Raw genomic sequence first — 19,908 nt, 5'->3', positions numbered from 1 at the left:
TGAATGCCCTTAAATGCCCATTGTAACTTGTTTCTTGGTACTTCAGTTTCTTCATTATTTTGTGTTATTTATTTATTACCAAAAACTCATGTTATTATCTTTATCTTGCTAGGCTTCTTATACTAATATTTATTTAATTCTTTGTGTTTTTCTTATAGCAAAGCCACATCGGGCTGTCTGCTCAGCCCACCGAGGGGAATCGAACCCCTGATTTTAGCGTTGTAAATCCGGAGACATACCGCTGTACTAGCGGGGGGCCTATAATTCTTTAATATTTATAAGAAATAATACGTTCATATAAAAGGACTCTTGTGACAGTCACGCGACTTGCCTCCTGACGTAGAAATCCTGAAATAAACTGATTCAGTGTATAACATATTTACATTCAATCAGGTTGACAGACGCAAAAAACTGAAACATCCGGCAAATGATTTCAAATGATCAAACATACTGGCATGGTGAGAAAATGAATAATTAATTATTTATGGACCCTTCGAGACAATGTCTGTCAAGAACGTGTCTCTCACACACTACTTAGAAAATACAATTCTTTCGCAGTTCCAAGTCAAGGAAACTAAAGATCGTTTTTTTTTTTATAAATATGTAATATTTATTAGTCCTGAATTGGTGATTGTTATTCAGTGGAGAAACTTAACACTGAAACTAAATCTCCAGTGTTAAGGTAATAACACTATGTAACAAAATTTTTACTTTTTCTTGTTCCTGGGCAGAAAGTGTTATTTCCCAATTGCTTATGCCTAAAGTAAATGGAAAAGACCTATTTCTCTCTTCAAACTTTGCTTTTGTGACCTAGGTAATAAAATTTCCAAATTTATTCATTTTCCAGAACATTCCAGATAGATTCAGTGCTGAGTAGCTGATAGAGAATTTTCTCACACTTACAATAATTTCAAGAACTTTCTAGAATGTTGTAGAACTTACGAGAATTTTCAAGAACCTTTTAGAATTGTCTAGAACTTTCTATAATTATATATATATAGGGGCTCACCACTCATCACTTTAGTTTAGTTCTAGCTGCTTAAGTGAACACATAGACCTATCTGATTTTATCAGAGATGGCATCAAGAAGCTGCAAGCATTCTCCAGACGCATTCTGCTACGTATGTGGGCAATTTATCAAGACAAGAGCGAAAAAATACTCTGTGACAGCATCTTCTAAAATGTGTGAAACCTAAAAGGCTTATTTCGGCATGCCTATCGGGGATCAAGACAAACCCTGAGCAACTGCAAAGAATCAACTCTAAAAGGTAAGACGGACAATTTTTGCTTGCTTGAATAGTAAGATTTTATATTATACAAATTTTAGACCTTTTAAATATCTTTTATATTATTTTTTTAATTTCCAATGGTATAGAAAAATATCACGTATAAAATATTTTGCATGAACCTCTTACACATTAGTTGTGGATGAAATAAATTTATTCTTCATAATAACAATTTTATTTTGCTCTTTTGCAGGATGGTACAGAGGAGAAAAGAGAGCCATGAAGTTCGGTATTCCAAGAACTTGGCGTGAACCAACTGACCACTTAAGCAATTGCTACTTCTGCAAGGTGGACCCTTACAAACGTTGGGCTGGCAAATATGCATCTGCTATTATGTATCTGGACCTTCCATTATCTATTGCCCCAGTGCCACACTGCCCTGCGCTCCCTGTACCCACCCCGCCAGAGAGAGAGCGTCATCCTCAGAAGAGAGCAGTAAATTAGAAGAGGATGTAGACGTTGAAGATCCAGGTTAAAATTTCAGAGGTGCAGCTGGTGAGAGACACTCATACTACTACAACCAAAGAGACCTCAATGACTTGATCAGAGATCTTGGTCTAATAAAGTCGAATGCCGAGCTTTTGACATCTAGGCTCAAGGAGTGGGATTTGTTAGATGAAACTGTGCAAGTCGCAAGTCAAAGGAAGCGTCACCGACATTTTTCAAGCTTCTTCACTCGTCAAGATGGGCTCTGCTTCTGCCACAATGTATCCGGTCTGTGCGAGGCAATTGAAATTGCCTGTAACCCGAACGAGTGGCGCCACTTCAGTGATAGCTCATCTAAAAGCTTCAAAGCCGTGCTGCTCCATAACGGTAATAAGTATCCGTCTCTTCCCCTGGCTCATCAAGACCTTGCTAGAAGTCTTGAAGTATGATGAGTATGACTGGGAGGTTATCAGAGACTTCAAAACGGCGGCATTCCTGATGGGCCTCCAGGGGGCTTTACCAAGTTTCCCTGTTATATTTGCCTTTGGGACAGCAGGGACACCGCAGCGCACTAAAACAGGAAGCACTAGCCACAACAGACCGAGTTCTCTGTGGGGAGGCACGATGCCAAATGTGTTGTTCCCACCATTGCACATAAAATTTGGTCATATGAAACAATTTGTCACAGCTCTTGATAAGGAGTCTGCAGCCTTCAAGTCCCTTTGAGACTTCTTCCCTAAGCTGTCTGAGGCAAAGGTCAAAACTTGGACCACAAATAAAGATTCTGGAGTGCACAGAATTTTTCAAGAAGCTCAGTACGAAGGAAAAAAAGCTTGGGGCAGCTTTGTCGCAGTGTTTTGGGGCTTCTTGGGCAATCAAAAGGCCGAAAATTATGTGGAACTGGTTGAAGCTCTGGTGAAGAACTACGGCAAATCGGGCTGCAGGATGTCCCTGAAAGTCCATATCCTTGACGCTCATCTTGATAAATTCAAGAAGAATGTAGAATCCTACTCAGAGAAGCAAGGCGAGCACTTCCACCAAGATATACTTGACTTTGAACGCCGCTACCAAGGAGCGTATAACGAAAACATGATGGGAGACTGTATTTGGGGACTAATACGTGAAAGTGATTTATATTACAATCGCAAATCTCGAAAAACTATTCACTTCTGAACATTTTTTATAACTTTAGTATAAATGCATGTAAATTTTGATTCATATGTTGATTTATTCAGACCTTACGTAAATGAAAATATGCAAATTTGCCCGTCTTTACATAGAAAATAGGTTAATTTCTAAATTTCATTATCCAGGTCACAAAAGAAATTTTGAAGGGAATAATGGCCATTTTCTGTACTTTTACAACATAAGCAATTAAGAAATAACACGTCCTAACCAGGAACAAAATTTGTGTTACATAATGTAATTTATGTTTTAAGGAAAAAAATACTCATTACCAATTTTTAGAATCCTAATTTGTTAGAAGAGTGAACAGAACAAAACGTAAGATATGAAACAAGTTACTACTTGGAACTATCCAAGAGGGATTAGGAGGAAATTAATTTAATACAAAAACACTAACATGTTGATCTAATAGATAGAATAGTTAAATATATTTCATTTTCTATTTTTCTAGGTCAATTTGTAAACCGAAAATGTAGCAATGGTAAGTTTTCTAACTTTATCTTTTTTGGTAACTGTCAGTGAAGTTGGAAAATAAACAAGTTACAAACCTTTTAAGTTTCACCACATCACTCTGTCATTCAGTTAATTCTTCAAATACCGTTGATTAATGTTTTTTTAAGTCTCAAAACGTATAAACGGCATAAAAATGTATGAGTAGAATGAAAGTAACCGAAACACAATCATATTATCTTGTCAACATAATATTGACATGTTAGTGAGAATCTAATTATGTTTTGTTGGTTTTAAACTCAATAAAAACTCGCTTCTACTGCATGCACTTGTATGACAGTTTTTGTTTTAGAGTGTCTTTAGGCAGAGAGAACAACTGATGTATAATAGCATTTAAGCTTCAATTAATACAATGTAATTTTCCTTTTCAGATCCGATAACTATGCCATACATAGGGCAGATACGGATGTCACCGTTATTGATCATAACGCCGGCGTTTTCTCCTCTTGTGACGGATTACGTTGCTAACGTGTCCTACGACCAGCTCTTAGTAAAAGTGTGGGCTTTTGGTCAGAACTGTCAAACAGAAGTACGGATAGATGATAAATACGGTCCATCCAGGTATATCCTATTTTCAGCAAAGTGTTCATGAAAAAACTTGTTTTATAAGCTTTTAAATTATAAACAATAATAAAGAAAAACGTAACTCAAAACAAGCTTTCGTATTTGCAAGAATTACTTCAAAGTATTATAATATAAAAGGTGAATACAGAATAATTTATAGATCTATTTGCAGTAATAGATGCAATGTCTTAATTATACTTTAACTAATAAAATAAATATATCATTGGTGTTTTCAAAGTAGCAGTTATAAAGGATACAACGGTCCAATTTACATCAAACTTATAGAATAACTGTTCTTTTTTAAAACCTTAACAGACAAGATAACACAATCTCTCTACTTTCTAGTTTTTATTCATAACTTTATTCAGAAAAAGGGGGATCCTGACCCCCTAGAACCCTCTACTGTATCCAACATTGATGTGAATATTGAACTCCGTAATGTAAGTGTTAATGTGTAAGTTGATTTTTTATTTTTTGTTTAGACCAACCAACTACACACTTGGAGTCGGTCCAAATAGGATATCCTTTTTGGTTGTGGACATTTCCCATACTGAGCCATGGGTAGTTAACACTTACACTTTACTGGTCTATCGACTGTCTGTCACATATAATGAACCGCCCTTTAGTCCGGATCTCCCACATCAAGTGTGTAGTCTAAAGCAGGTTAGTGTTGGTTTTCAAAATTCAAAATAATTTCAGTAGGAAATATTTGTCTTTTCGTGTCCGAGAATTGCAAAAGGAATCATTTGCAAGCTGAGCAGTGGCTCTGTAATTTATATGTGATACAGTGATTCTTGTTACATTTAAATATTTTTACACCTATGTCTACTAACACATAGACATTTTCCAGTTATTGATAAATATTTTCAGTAACTTATTGCAATAGAAAAAAAATGTGTATTTTTGTTAATTTCATTTTAAAATAAAGAATAAATATCTACTATATCATATTATTTATCATTATTATTATTGTTTCGAGAACAGAGCTTTCTAATACAAATTTGAAGTTAGCATCTGCCAATATAGATGGATTATCACCCTAAGATAACTGCTTTAATAATTTTTTTTGCATCTTTAAGTATCTATTTGTTTACAGGAATGTGATCTCCAAGTCTTTCCCAATGAACCTTGTGGTATCCAGAAAGAACGTCATGCTAACTGGATCGCATACATGGAGAATGCAGCAGTTCTGCCACCTTGTGGTGAAGGTGATGCTCCAGGTTGGTTAACATATGCAATGTGAATGTGAAAATGTGGATCTGGTGTCGCTTTACGAAATATACATCAACTTTGAAACCGAGAAGAAAAAATCAATTGATATATTTATTTGTAATATTTATAGTAAAATAAATAAAGAGTTTTCTTATGGGAGACAAAGCACCTTATCAGAAGCTTTTTGTTTGTATATTTCTACATAGGCTTTGTTTTAGTGGAGTAACACCACTGTCTAGCTTATTTATTTATTTCACAATTTTGTGATAAGCTTCCCGAAAGCTATCTACTTATAACCACCCCTAGTTTGGAACTGAAAGACGTTAAAGTAAATGGATCTAGTCAACAGCACCCACTACTAACACTTGAGCTACTATTGTCTTATCAAACAATAAGATTTGACCACCACTTTTGTGGTATTGGGTTGCCAACCATAAGCCCTCAAACTAACATTTTGAGCACGATTCTACCAGTACTTCAAAAATAAATTGAAAGGAGCTATCAATAATTGTAGACTAATATTCAATATTTTCTCTTCTGTATTTTCATAAAACTACATATATATAGAAATTGTTTTGGAGTACTTGTAATACACTTCTCGAGTATTAATTTTCACAGTCCTTCTTCTTAACAATACAAACTTCACGAAATTATTTTTGTCAGAAGGGATTCCACTTGTTAAAGTATACAAATGACTAATACTGTTAAACAGTGTATTTGACTGTTTTATTTTGTTTACAGTGTGCGTATGTGTGTGTATAAAGTTTTCTAAAGATTGAACTTTAACGTACTTATTTTACTGCTGAAAAGACATACTGCTTAAAACATTTAAAGTTTATATTATGTTACTATGTTTATGACTACTGTGTAGAACAAGAGAAACTATACCTCACAGAACTCGTTCCTCTAAGGAAAAAAGTAAAAAAAAAACCAAGAGGAATTTAGAGAACCTCACTAGTAAAAGGACAAATAATAGATAAGACAAAGAACTGATGATGTATTTAGAGTGAGCTACTAAAGAACTGGAAAATCAGTTTCGCACAAAACAAGAAATGGAGTCCTTCTTCTACTAACTAAACCATCAATTCTTTGTCGTCTTTGATGTCAGTGTTCTTATCTGCTCTGTTTTAAAGTTGTTTCTTTTTTGTACATCATTGACCCTTTTGTGTTGAATCGTTTTTTCGTTGATATGTGCGATAGCTGGAAAGATAAATTCATGGATAGTTTTTCTGACACGATCAATACCTTAACATTAGTTCTTCTTCACCCCTGGTGGTCTTCGGGCAAATGTTTGTTTTCCGGTAATGTATTGAAACTTCGCTCATATAAAAAACGACACTTTAACGTCACCGATTCGCCTGACTATGAATTATATAAAGACCACTTTTATATAAAAGTATTAAACCATAGACCTTTTTATTTTACATTTCCATACAATTTTATACATTGTTTCTTACGTACAATTTTGAAATACTTTAATATAAACCAAACACTACGTTCCAATTCATTCGGAACAAAAATAATTTACGTTTTGGTTTGTTTAAATAGTAATTCCCTATATCTAGTTGACTGTTTAGTTTAAAAGTATAGCTTTGTCTATTTGTTACTTTTCTAAACAGTACAATTGTATGTCTAGTTGTCGTTTTATCTGAGCAGTAGAACTCTATATCTAGCTGTCACTTTATGTAAACAGTACAACTCTATATCTAGTCATCACTTTATCTGAACAATAAAATTTCTCTCTAGTTATCATTATATCTAAACAGCAGAAACGTAGCTGTCGCTTTATCTGAACAGTAGAACTCTATATGTAGTTTTTACTTTATCTAAACAGTAGAACTTTGCATTTAGTTTTTACTTTGTATGAACAGTAGAACTTTGCATTTAATTTTTACTCTATTTGAACAGTAGAACTTTGCATTTAATTTTTACTCTATTTGAACAGTAGAACTCTATATCGAGTAGTCAGTTTCTTCGAAGAGTGAAGTTCAACAGTAACTGTCACTAGGGGGCTACTTCAATCCGCAAGAGGACTTCATATTTATGGCACTAAATCACTGATAAATATTAAGCTCCATTTTTAATTTGATTTCATAAATTGTAACTCTAGGACTTGGAAGCGTTATTCAACTGAGTAAAATATTTTATGGGTAGAAATGTTATAAAATGTTCGTAATTACTAATATTTAGGTCGGTGGGTTCTGCCGTGTGGGTCGTGTGCGAATCAACATTCATGCTTTTGGAGAGAAGCGGTGTGGAACCCGTATCGCTGTCGTTATCCCTTGCTGTCACGTGATCTTTTATCACAGTGCCTTGCCAAGAAAAAGGTGTGTGACTCTTGCTCTTTTCTTTTATTAAACAAAATATAACAAATTTTGTAATGTATGAGAACAAGCAAGATGTTAGTTTGAACAGTTCTAATAATATCAAAACTCCTTATTCTTCATTAAACACAAGTTTCTACGATTTCAAAACAAGAAAAAAAAGTTACTCGCAAACCCTAACATCAGCTTTGAATGTTCAATTACTTCTGTTTCACTCCTCTTCAAAGTGGGTTTATTGGAATACTTCATAGTTTTCAAACGTGATCTTAAATTTGTTAACAGGGTACGGTAAAAACTTCTTCCATAAAGAGCATCAAGTACATATTATTTTAAAACTGGTAATTTTAATAAAAAACATTTTATAAATATTAGTGTTGTGTGAGTATAGAAAATGACATTTTTGTTACATTTATTGGTACGTTTCCTTATTTTATGCAATGTATTTTATTATTTTAAATTGTATATTTAAGATCCATATATGTATGTTAAAATATCAAATGTTCATAAATGCTCTTACTTTAAGGCAAATGTTTTTCTTCATCTCAGCTCTAGCCATTTTAATCTAGAAAACTATATACCCTAACACTAGTCATTTAGTTAATACTTCTGTAAACTTCCAATTATTTTAAACTGTGGTTCTAAAAAGTAACAAAAATTAAAAATTGTATTGGGATAGAATATTAAGAGCTTTAAAACTTTGCTAATTTCAAACCTAATGAGCAGCTAAAGTAACGAAGTGTATTTGGCCTAAAGCAAGCACATTATTTCCATTCATCAATTTAATAATTGAAGAGAAGTTTTCACTTGAAACATTTACTCATAGCAGTCGAACTATTGAAACATTAAGTATGCAATAAGCAAAGTTGTAATTTTGAAACGATAATATATAATTAGATTTATCGTGTACTTTAAATGTGTATCATAATACACTTCATACTTTTTTTTATCATTATCATTTTGAACAAAACACCTGATAAGTGTTTTCCTATCAGAGATTTTTACATTTTGTTACCAAAGATCATCTTTGGTAATAGTGAATAAAATAAGGAATAATATTCCAGTCTGATTTATCTAAATACTTTTCTTGCTGTCATAATGCAACTCAGTAATCAAGTTTTCGAGAATAATTAATCTGAAATATGTTGCTTGTTTCTTTTATAGGATGACTCAAGATATGTTTGATATTTTGTTTAAAGATACTGTGATTGTGGCTCTTGTTTAAGATATTTGGATATATGGATTGACTCTTTTATTATAATTGTTTAACAGTGCATTTTTGACAACCGCCATCTAGATTTTTTTTTCTAGGTAAAAGGCGACTTTAAAATAATTCTTGTAAGCTTTAGACAATAAGGATTTTATAAGGTTTTATAACTGCTTCATCTAAAATAACTCTGATTGGCTTACCGATTTAAGTTTCATTAAAATAATGACTTACTTGTGGTCATTCAGCTATTATTTTGAAATCTATTTATAGTTTGAATTATCCAATAATTTCAAAGCTTGTATTCCCTAAATTCATCGGTGTTTATATTTAAGTATAAATTGTCCTTTCAGTATTTACACGAAGACATGGTATCGGAGAAATGGTATCCCATACAGAAATTAGCAAAGACCATTAATATCAGTAGTAATTCATTCTTTGTAGCATCCATTGTTATATATTCATAACCTAAGATTCCTTTCCAATTCCAACAACCCGTTTTCTATACTTCTTGGAGTTGAAACTGATCTTTAAAATATAAAAACCACTTTATAATGTGCTTCACTTTAGGCCTTGGAAATACTTTATTTTTTCACCTATCACATTTCATATAAGGTTTCGATTTGCTTTACTAAATCACGCATGTCGACTGGGTTTATTATAATTATTTTTTAGGTAACAATTTTAGCTAAAATGTGGCACTTATACGTTTTATCTGAAATTCGTGCACATCTGTCAAGGCATTTTCACCTTCCACGAAAAACTGAATTAATGTAAGTTCATTCTCTTCTCGTCTCATTATTCAATATGTGAGGAGGGAGTGTCCGAAAATGGTTAAATAGTAAATTCGACATTCACTGGTTGAGTAGCGTTACGCGTTAGTATCTATCCTATTAGACTGAGAGCTTTAAAAAATTAAAAATAAAAGAGAAAAGTTTCTTTCGCCCAAACCAAGCACTGTTTACTACATTCACTCAAATATTACAATTTAAGTTTGTTTTAAAATGAAGTATTCGATGTAACAAAAACAGTCTCACTACTTAGATTTATATTTAACAAGCACATCATTGTTATAACCATTATCTTAAGCTAATTTGTTTTGCTGTTTCTTCTGACAATAGTCAGTATTTTTACTTCTTTCCTTCTGTTTCCTTCTGTTCAGGTTATACCTATGTAGTTTTACACACTCGTTTTCTGTTTCCGTGTTATCCAAACGTAACCCTGAAAAGCTTCAACATATATTTTCCTGTTGAAAATATTTTACTTCTTCAGTTGATGTCTATATAAATCTGTTTCTTCTCTTAAACTTTTGTTTGTACACGTTGCTTCCGATTTTCCATAATGTTCATGTTAGATGTTTAAACCCTCAACTTTTTTTTAGGGTAGTTTAACTTTTAACTGTTGTTGGCTTATACTTTGTAGTATATGTGTTTTAATTGCCTCAGATTTTCCTATATCTACCTTTTTTAATCATTCCTAAAGTTGCTGTTCATCGGAGACTCTACAAACAGAGGGATGATGCATTATGTTATGGAGCGTGTAAACGGAACCTTGACAGAATGGGACAAGACTCACGACATACGAGTATACAATAACCTTAACGATGGCCAAACTACAGTCAGTTTTGCTTACTACCCCCAGTTCTGGCTACCGACCAATCAAAGACCAGTATTCGATAAAACACTCTATCAGCTCTTGCAGCGGTAAGTCTCGAGCTCGATATAAACATGATAATAAAATATTAAAAGTAGCGCCATAATTATGAATAACTTATGAGTAAGTGTAACTGTAATACAAAAATAACACACTTTTAGTAAATTTCATATTAGTAGATAAAATACATAACTTTGGTGTAATCAGTTATTTATAATTAAATTTATGAAAAAATAATTTCAAAAAACGAGTTCATAATGTAAACACTTATTGTAAACGTATAATATATTATCATCGACAGCATATAAAACCAATAATGAACATTACACTAAATAGAATATAATGTTTATTGTGTTTTCTTCATTTATATATATATATATATCTTTTAATTTTGACATTTCATACCGTTTTTCTGGATATTAAACATATAACGTAAACTTCTCAGAAGGCATGAAAAATATCATGTAGACCCGAGGAAAGAGATAGGGTATGACACAGATAATGTAAACCATCTGGAGGAGACGAATTCAATAGTGTAAACCCTCGATAGAAAATGGAAGTGATGATGCAAACCCACAAGAGAAGACGAAACTGTCAATGTAGATCGTCGATAGGAAATGAAATTGACAGTGTAATCTCTCGTCAGGAAATGAAGCTCATAACGTAACTCGTGAGAGGAAATGAAATTGACGATATAAACCCTCGCTAGAAAATGAAATTGATAATTGAAAACCCAGAAGAAGGCATGAAACTAATAATTTTGCTACTGTCAGATGAAGAAGATGATTGTTATATTTTCCTCATTAAAGTAGTTTTAAATTACAACATTTCTTACCGTTTTTATTGGCGTTTCGTTTTAATATTTTCTGATATTTATTTCATTTTTATTACACTTTTTATTCTGTTAATTTATCCTTAGTGTGCCTAGTAATATTAGTTAGGTAGGACAGGGAGATAATTGTTTGCTATCAGAACAGTGCGTGCATGCATAGAAAATATTTAGTTTGCGCTATTTGAATGGTTATTAAATAATATAGGAAATGGAAAGATCAAATAATTCAATAAAACTGATTTTTTTTTACATTTTAATCTTTATAAAACCCTTGACCGTCGAGCTGCCCTAATCCCTTTGAAATGTAATGAATATTGCACCTCCAAATGAAATCTGAAATGACGTCCCTGAATGTTTACACCTTCTGCATTTTCTTTTTAAGTATAAAATAAAAAATTTCAATACTTCTAAATACGTTTTTAGAAATGTGAAAGGCCCGTCATGGCCAGGTGGGTTAAGGTGTTCGACTCGTAATCCGAGGGTTGCGGGTTTGAATCCCTGTTGCACCAAACGTGCTCGCCTTTTCAGCCGCGGAGGCGTTATAATGGTATGGTCAATCCCGCTATTCATTGGTAAAAGATTAGCCCAAGAGTTGGCGGTAGGTGATGATGACTAGCTGCTTTCCCTCTAGTCTTACACTGCTAAATTAGAGTAAGCAAGCATAGATAGCCCTTGAGTAGCTTTGTGCGAAATTCAAAACAAACAAACAGAAATGTGAAAATCCGTAAAGTTTTACTCATGTTGATCTCTTTATGGATTGAATTTTTTTTATTTTGTTAACTTTCGTTTTGCCCTTGTTGTTTATCTTTTTTTTCGTAAATTGTTTTTCATGTGACCAAAACATTACAGTTTATAGTATTCTGAATCAACATGAAGTATTATGCTGAGTTACCTGAGAATTGATTAGCTTTTCGTTGCGTAATTTGTGATTATTGTGTGTGTGTACACGGTTTAGATTGAACATTTGTTACCAAATGCGTTAAATAACTAGCATCTTTTAGAACAGTATAAGATATATTTTTGTTATCATGTTAAATCAGGCTGGCATTTTTTACGACATCTAAGATATATTTTTGGTATCATGTTAAATCAGGCTGGTATTTTTTACGACAACTAAGATATATTTTTGTTATCATGTTAAATCAGGCTGGCATTTTTTACGACATCTAAGATATATTTTTGTTATCATGTTAAATCAGGCTGGCATTTTTTACGACATCTAAGATATATTTTTGTTATCATGTTAAATCAGGCTGGCATTTTTTACGACATCTAAGATATATTTTTATTATCATGTTAAATCAGGCTGGTATTTTTTACGACAACTAAGATATATTTTTGTTATCATGTTAAATCAGGCTGGCATTTTTTACGACATCTAAGATATATTTTTGTTATCATGTTAAATCAGGCTGGTATTTTTTACGACATCTAAGATATGTTTTGTTATCATGTTAAAGCAATACAACTAAATTATAAACATTTTTCTAGTTCTAGTCCGTTGGAGAACAACACTGATACAGTTCTGATTGTAGGGGGTGTCCACTGGTTAGCCACTCAACACCTGCACATGTTAATGCGTGCTTTACGAGGGTAAGAAATTAAGCGGATTATATTATTTCTTCTTCTTTTCAGGTGCAGAACAAGGAGTTAATTATATTTTGTGTATAAGAAAAATATATATAGCATAACGTAACTATTCTTTGACATAATGTACATTTTGTAATATGCTTAACAATATACCCTATGTCCAAATGCGCTGTAGAAAATTTACATGTAGCAGACTTCGGCCTGCGAAGTTACAAAAATTTTTAAAGAGTGAAAACTGAAATCAGAAAGAACAGTCGTGAGTTCGTATCTCATTGGGCGCAGTTATCAGTTATTCAAAATAATTTATGTGATTATAGATTAGTCTTACCAATGAAATATTCCAACATGACGTAATAATGTACACCGTGCAGCCAAAACTTATCAAATTATTTGTGAAAAGGTATGATTATCTATTGGTCTTGCTCGCATCAAAGTAAAAATAGTCTTTATAACGTTACTATAATGTTATTCTTGATTTATTATGTGATACAGAGAGAGATTGCAAGGTATCAGACTCGTGATGAAGACTTTAGGAGCGGGGTTTCATCAACCAGTAGATGAAATCCATAGCCTCAGTATGGTAAGTATGAGTCTGGCAAAATAAAAACTAACATAATTAGTCCATTGAAAAAACAGAAACATACGCCCATATATGACGTCACAGATAGTAGAATAGAATGACTGAGACACTGATTGCTTTTGTGAACAGTATAATCTAAACAAGAGAATATAACCTTAATCTTTAATGGCTTCTGTTCCAGTGAGCAAGATCTACATCATTACCACACCAATTATTCTCGTACGATATGTGCATAAGTATTTAAAATAATTAAGCTTTAGTAATAATAAAGAATAAATAAAGTCCTTTATAGGGTATAGTGTGTGTGTTTCTTTATAGCAAAGCCACTGCGGGCTATCTGCAGAGTTTATTGAGGAGAATCGAACCCCTGATTTTAGCGTTGTAAATCCATAGACTTAACGCTGTACCAGCGGGGAATATTATATATTTGTTTTATTTTGGATATTTAACTTGTCTTTTGAATATTTAAATTCGTTCCTTCACAGAGCACCCGGATATTAGAATAAACAGTTCCAGTAAAAATGTTTTCAACAAAATTAAACTATAATAGAGAATTACTATGAAATGTATAGTAAGAATACAAGAAGATTTTTTAAACGCTCTAAAACTATGTCTATAGTGAATGTCAAGTTAGAAATGTAATTTAGTTCCAAGTAAAAGAAATTTGTTAAAATAATATTATTGGTTTTCTATTGTTGAAATCGCTACTACTCGGGATATTTCACCAAGGAATTTAATTTGGAAAACGTCAAGTAAAAACTGCTTTATGTATATTGTGACTATTTTAACAACGCTCCCAGCATAACTGGAAACATCATGGCTAAACAAATGCTTTAGTTCAGGCTTCAAATTGTACAACAATCAAATGAGTTGGCTTTAAGCACATATTGAGGTCCGTTAACCTAATAATCAGACCTAACAACTTAGGGTCGTTTAATAACACTGCACAACAAAGTTTTTGCTTCTTGAACACTGTTTGGTGTTCCTTGTAGATTTTTGGCTGCTGATCACGAAAATCACATCCGAATTTGCTTTCACCAGGACATTGCTACAATGGAAAGACGATATCAGGGCAACTGGAATCCGTCAATGCTTGCTGACTACTGTTGAGCACTGCAAGGTGATGCACCGGACATTGAATACAAACGAAAATCAGGAGCAAAACACTTTTAATTATGTTGAACTTAATAGCGTATTAGAAACATAAAAGCAATTAAATACGTTATTGCCGGTAAACAGTTAACTGTCTATTTCTCAGAGTTCCTACGTGATGAAGCAAAACCAAAACTATATTTGTGCATACCCACCAGGTACCTGTCACAATCAGCAAAAAATTTTCAAAAAAATTGTTGTGCAGTGTAATACGCCAAGAGAAGCGATCAGTTTTTGCCAAGTTTATTCTCATCTGGAGTGGAATCATCAGGCGTTTGGAATAATATTATTGTTGACGACAAATAAAACAATTTTTCGTTATCAGCTAACTTCTTTCTTCTAGTTCGTCTTATTTTCCTTTAGGCTCACTTTTCACATGGCATACATCATTACAGAATTTAATAGGCATGACAGCTCTGTCTCGCTGAAATTGCTTTTGTATAAACTCTACAAACCAATTAATAAGCCAATGTCCCCGTATATAATGGTTTAATAATTGAAAAACGATATCTCATTTTCATTTGATAACATAATGTCTACTCTGTAAATATACGACGGGTTCCTCCGAGCAGATTGCGATTTTACTGGATAATCCGTAGTGTACATACAAGATTATAATAGATTTGTCCACTGATTACACTATGTAACAAAATTTTTACTTTTTCTTGTTCCTGGGCAGAAAGTATTATTTCTCAATTTCTTCTGCCTTAAGTAAATGGAAAAGACCTATTTTTCTCTTCAGACTTTGTATAACGAAAACATGATGGGAGACTATATTTAGGGGCTGAAAATGATTTACATTACAGTCGCAAATCTCAAAAAAACTACTCACTTCTAAACATTTTTGTATAACTTTAGTACAAATACATGTAAATCTTGATTTATATATTGTTTTATTCCGACCTTATGTAAATGCAAATGTGCAAATTTGCCCACCTTTACATAGAAAATAGGTTAATTTTTAAATTTCATTATCCAGGTCACTAAAGCAAAGTTTGAAGGTCGCAAAATCGCACATAGCAGTTCAGTTGTCAGCGATTGGTGCTGTTGTGTAGTTGACTTCCGTCTGGTCTATTAGTTAAAAATTAAGGCTAACTAGTTTGTATAACTCTTCGTGAGTATCCGAAATAAACAAGCAAACTTTATAGATAAAATACCCATTTTATGCCCCTTGTTTTTTTCCTAAAGTGTTGAACAAATAAGGTGATCTTTCCATCATACTTAAGTAAAATAATAATTAAGAATGAAAGAATCTGAAATAACGTGACTTCATTGATATAATAAAATATGTATTGTTGTTTTTGGTTTTTTACTTGTATTAGGGGGAGCATCAGAAGCTTGTTTATCATAATTTAGGCTTAGCAGACTTTGCGAAGCACTATAATATTGAAGTAATCGACACGTTCAATATCACTGTGGCCCGTTATAAAGACTTTTTGCAGGGCAAGTGTGCCTGCCATTTTCACAAGGTATGATTTATTCAACATTTTATGTATGTATATTAGGCATGAATTAGTCAATATGAGTAAGTCTAGCGGTTGACTGGTGAAGTGCTCCAAAAGATGCTCCTCATTTCACACTTATCTGTTACGATTGTTTTTCATTTTATCGTACGTATCTAACGTTTTTAAACCGTAACTTCTGCCAAATTTCTCACTGAGTGATTCTGACGTAATTTAGTAAAAGTGCACGTACTTAAGCAAATACTGACAAATAGTAAAACTCGTAACACTCTTCAAACAGACGTTAACTATGTTGATATCGAAACGTCTAACGATTCCTTGTATAAGTTTTAAATCAGAGCATACGTTTTCATCTTTTAGGTGGTTGAAGTAGACCTTTCCACAAGAGAGATACGGATGTCGAGAAATCCAACGAAAAGAGAACCTCGTTATCATGTGGAAGGTATCATTAATATTATCTACAGTGAAATTCTACTTAGCAGACTCTGTAGCGACTTTGTTCCAAAAAGGTGATTATATTGAAAAAGATATGTAATTTGAAGACTGTTATAACCATACAGACAGTAAAGAAAGATGTATCAGTGATAAGCAAATAAGATGCTTCGCGTGTGTTCTGTGGATAGCCGCTATTGTCGATTTGTTGCCTTGGTGTCCAAGAATCAATTCAGTTGAACGAATTAATGATTGGCAGCAAGAAATCTGTGCCTCTGACGTAGAATAAAATTGAAATATTTAAAAAATCGTCTTTGGCATAGACCTGTGATAGTAAAAATAAAACTATATACGTTTGCTTTGTGGAAATGTTTGTACTTAGCAGCAATCTCGTAAAGAAAAACATTACAAAAGAAAAACTGGAAATCCCTGAAAATTTATTAACTGTGTTATAATTGTTAATAATATAAGAATACATCATACATTTCTGTTGTTTGCCCTCTGAAAAGATAAGATGGTTGAAAATATCATATAACTGTGTAAGGTTGAAAAAAATACATGTAGTTTAAAAATGTATAATACGTTAATTCTGTATTTATAAAAAGGTTTTAGGAGATATTAATGTTACCGTATAATTCTTAGAGTATGTAGAAAATAGCGCAATATAGTTTGATATTGCTGTTTAAGATTTTAAATATCGTAGCTAGCTAGATGAAAGTTAACTAAACCGTGTTGACTGACAGTAAGTGTCATCTGATGTTCGATACTTGCATATCTTGTACCCCAAATTAGTATTTGTTACTAACATTCAAGCATAATAGTTAAAGTGAGTGATGTCTCTATGTGATATCTCCAGTTCTTTAGCGTAATACAGCGTAATTATTAAGATAATCCTGTATTTTAAGCAATTATGCATTAATAGTTATTTGTCCTAGGTCTAGGAAACCGATTTTCACCAAAAGCTCATTCCAACTTTCTCAAATATAATTTACACTTCTAAATTTGCCTTTGAAGAATTTTTGTTCCCCTCCCCTTCTTATAAGAATGTTTTTTAAGATATAATTATTTTAAATATGGGGTTTTCTATATAATAACGTTGTATTTTTAAAGGCAATGACCGTATATAATGGATTCTTGTTCATTTTGTTCTTAAGAAGATTTCACTTATATCTAAAAATCCTTCTTTAAAAGCGAACAACAAACTCATATTTTTTTCATATATCTAAATAGTCGTCACATAAGTGTACCACGTGGAAAAATACGTTACAAGTTTTCTGTAGGAATTCCAGTATTAATCATATTTTCAAATTGTGAGTATATATATATTTGAAAAGTCAGAAAAACATTCATATGATCAGTTTCATGCTTCTCGTGAAATAGCTTATTACAAATTACGTGAACTCTGTATTTATTGAAACAGCTTTGATCCAGTCTCGAATGTTCTTGTAAACGCTTTGGCATCCAGGCTTGTTTGAACTAAAACACAGTTTCATTATATATTTTCTGGTAAAAATACTACTACATACAAAGTCCTGTAGTTTTTTGTACAATGTTGTCATGGATAAGATAGTTTCTTATCTCTCTTCCACTTTTTCATCAGATACAATGCATCTGCTTCCTATGTTATATGTAACGTAAAATTCAAATATACCATCAGTGCATAGTTAGCTATATCCTATATAGTAAAAATGGTAATCCGACCACGTAATTTCTTAAGCGTATTAATTCAGATTAAATTTCTCAAATAAGCACTGCAAGCCATTTCATTGATGATAACTTGTAATCAAACTTCAAGTGTGTCTTCTTTTATTCTCTAGAACATTTTATGTTCGCTGTTTTTCTGTTGATAATCTAATTTCAATTGTCTGTCCGTAATTAAAATGCCATAATAAAAACGTTTGTGATGTTAAGGAAACACGTAGGTTCGAAAAGACAATTTAAGGCACAAATACAAAACCCTACAACCCGATCACCTTTAAAAGCTCCATCTTTCGAAAACACTCGAGTAAAGGGTTTTGTGATTTTCTAAATAAAAACTTAATATCTATGATAACCATCACAAACACTTCTAGAAATACCTCTAAAATCAGTCATTGTACGCTTTACGCTTGCCATATATCCATAGAAGAAAACCCTTGTCGCTGAGTGAATATTCGATGTAAATAGACTATTTAACCCTATTGATAACATTCGTGAAAAACCCACAATGCATAGCGTATCTTCCCTGTAGACCATATCTCTATTTAATCCCCATATTTTTCTCATCATTAATAAAACTTTGACACTAAGTATTCGTATTCGGTAAAAGTAGTCCTTGTATAAATCGAATATACGTTATAAATAGACATCATATCCCTATTAGAAATATCTAAATATTAATTAAATGCTTAATTGAAACGTTTGAGATAATTTTAATAATTAATGGCTAAGTACGTATACATTCATTAGTTTATATCGTTCATCCCTCATCTTAAGTTTTGCGTCCAATTTAATATCCAAGGTCATCACTTAGCAGGTCATTATCAAAAGAAAGAATGGTAATAAGAAGGTAATAACTTAATTACACATACCATTCTAAAAATTCATTTAGTTCAGTTTAAAATAGATTTTCGTTTTCAAGAAGTATTTTAATAGCACCAGTCTTCACGATTGCATCTTGCAAGAACTGTCACGAAACATAAGCATATAAGTAGCTTGCTTAGAAATTAACTCTTACACCTGAATTTGCTCACGAGAACTCACGTGTTAGTGCTTTACAATGTACAAAGAAAGGAGTTGTGAGTGAAGAGTTTTTCTAAACAGTGCCAAGAAAAACTGAACAAACCAAAGTGCAATAAAGATGTGAAACATGTTGAAGACGTCTGAGCACTATTATTTGTGTTGTTTTAATGTTCACTTAGTTCCAAATAAAACATCAATGCTTTTACACTAAAATACAGTCTTTGTATATTTGAAATGATTGGGGAAGTTTTGAATATTTGAAACTTCTACATATTTGCCCACCCATCCACTCCTCTTCTTCCTTGGGAGATCAATGGTAAGTTATCGGACCTACAATACCAAGTAGGTAGCATCGAAGTCCAGCCCCATGTATTAGGTAGAGTGCACATTTGTACAGTTTTGCACAAACTAAACGGAACTAAATTTTAAAAGAATCACAGTAATACGTGTTATGCTTTAAGAAGTTTGTTGTTTTTTGTAATTACGTAAAGACAATTTCTAGCCACAACAAAATTTTATAAGTTTTGACTACAGTGATTGAAAATTATACTACAAAAACAAAGAATATTATTCATAGTTAAAAATGTCTATGAAAAATAACTGGAAACTGATTTTGACTGCATTGTAGCATCGGTTGTTTTGAATACTATATTCAATTTCATCTTTAAACCATTAATAACTTCAAAAAGTAATTATTTTGTAGCAGCGTAAAATATCTTTCCTATGGCTGGAAAACCTTATTCTGACTTGTTCCACAAAAATTATTAAGTAAAG

The 19,908-nt window shown here is 32.5% G+C and overlaps 1 protein-coding gene across 3 annotated transcripts in view; it reads left to right on the top strand.

Moving 5' to 3' along the window:
• Positions 1-19,264, top strand: part of LOC143237646 (cadherin-like and PC-esterase domain-containing protein 1) — a 165,985-nt gene extending 146,721 nt beyond the window's left edge. For all 3 annotated transcript variants that reach the window (XM_076477135.1, XM_076477134.1, XM_076477136.1), the window contains exons 15-24: positions 3,349-3,378; positions 3,779-3,968; positions 4,454-4,634; positions 5,068-5,191; positions 7,374-7,510; positions 10,194-10,414; positions 12,688-12,789; positions 13,279-13,366; positions 15,841-15,987; positions 16,342-19,264. In XM_076477135.1, the coding sequence (XP_076333250.1) occupies positions 3,349-3,378; positions 3,779-3,968; positions 4,454-4,634; positions 5,068-5,191; positions 7,374-7,510; positions 10,194-10,414; positions 12,688-12,789; positions 13,279-13,366; positions 15,841-15,987; positions 16,342-16,494 (1,373 nt within the window). In that variant the 3' untranslated portion in view covers positions 16,495-19,264. The remainder of the gene's footprint in view (positions 1-3,348; positions 3,379-3,778; positions 3,969-4,453; positions 4,635-5,067; positions 5,192-7,373; positions 7,511-10,193; positions 10,415-12,687; positions 12,790-13,278; positions 13,367-15,840; positions 15,988-16,341) is intronic.
• The last annotated feature ends 644 nt before the right edge of the window (positions 19,265-19,908 follow it).

The sequence above is a fragment of the Tachypleus tridentatus genome, chromosome 13 (genome assembly GCF_004210375.1).
Source record: "Tachypleus tridentatus isolate NWPU-2018 chromosome 13, ASM421037v1, whole genome shotgun sequence".
In the NCBI taxonomy this organism is placed as follows: domain Eukaryota; kingdom Metazoa; phylum Arthropoda; class Merostomata; order Xiphosura; family Limulidae; genus Tachypleus; species Tachypleus tridentatus.
The sequence above is the reverse complement of the archived record's forward strand: the minus strand, read 5'-3'. Positions and strand labels throughout refer to the sequence as shown.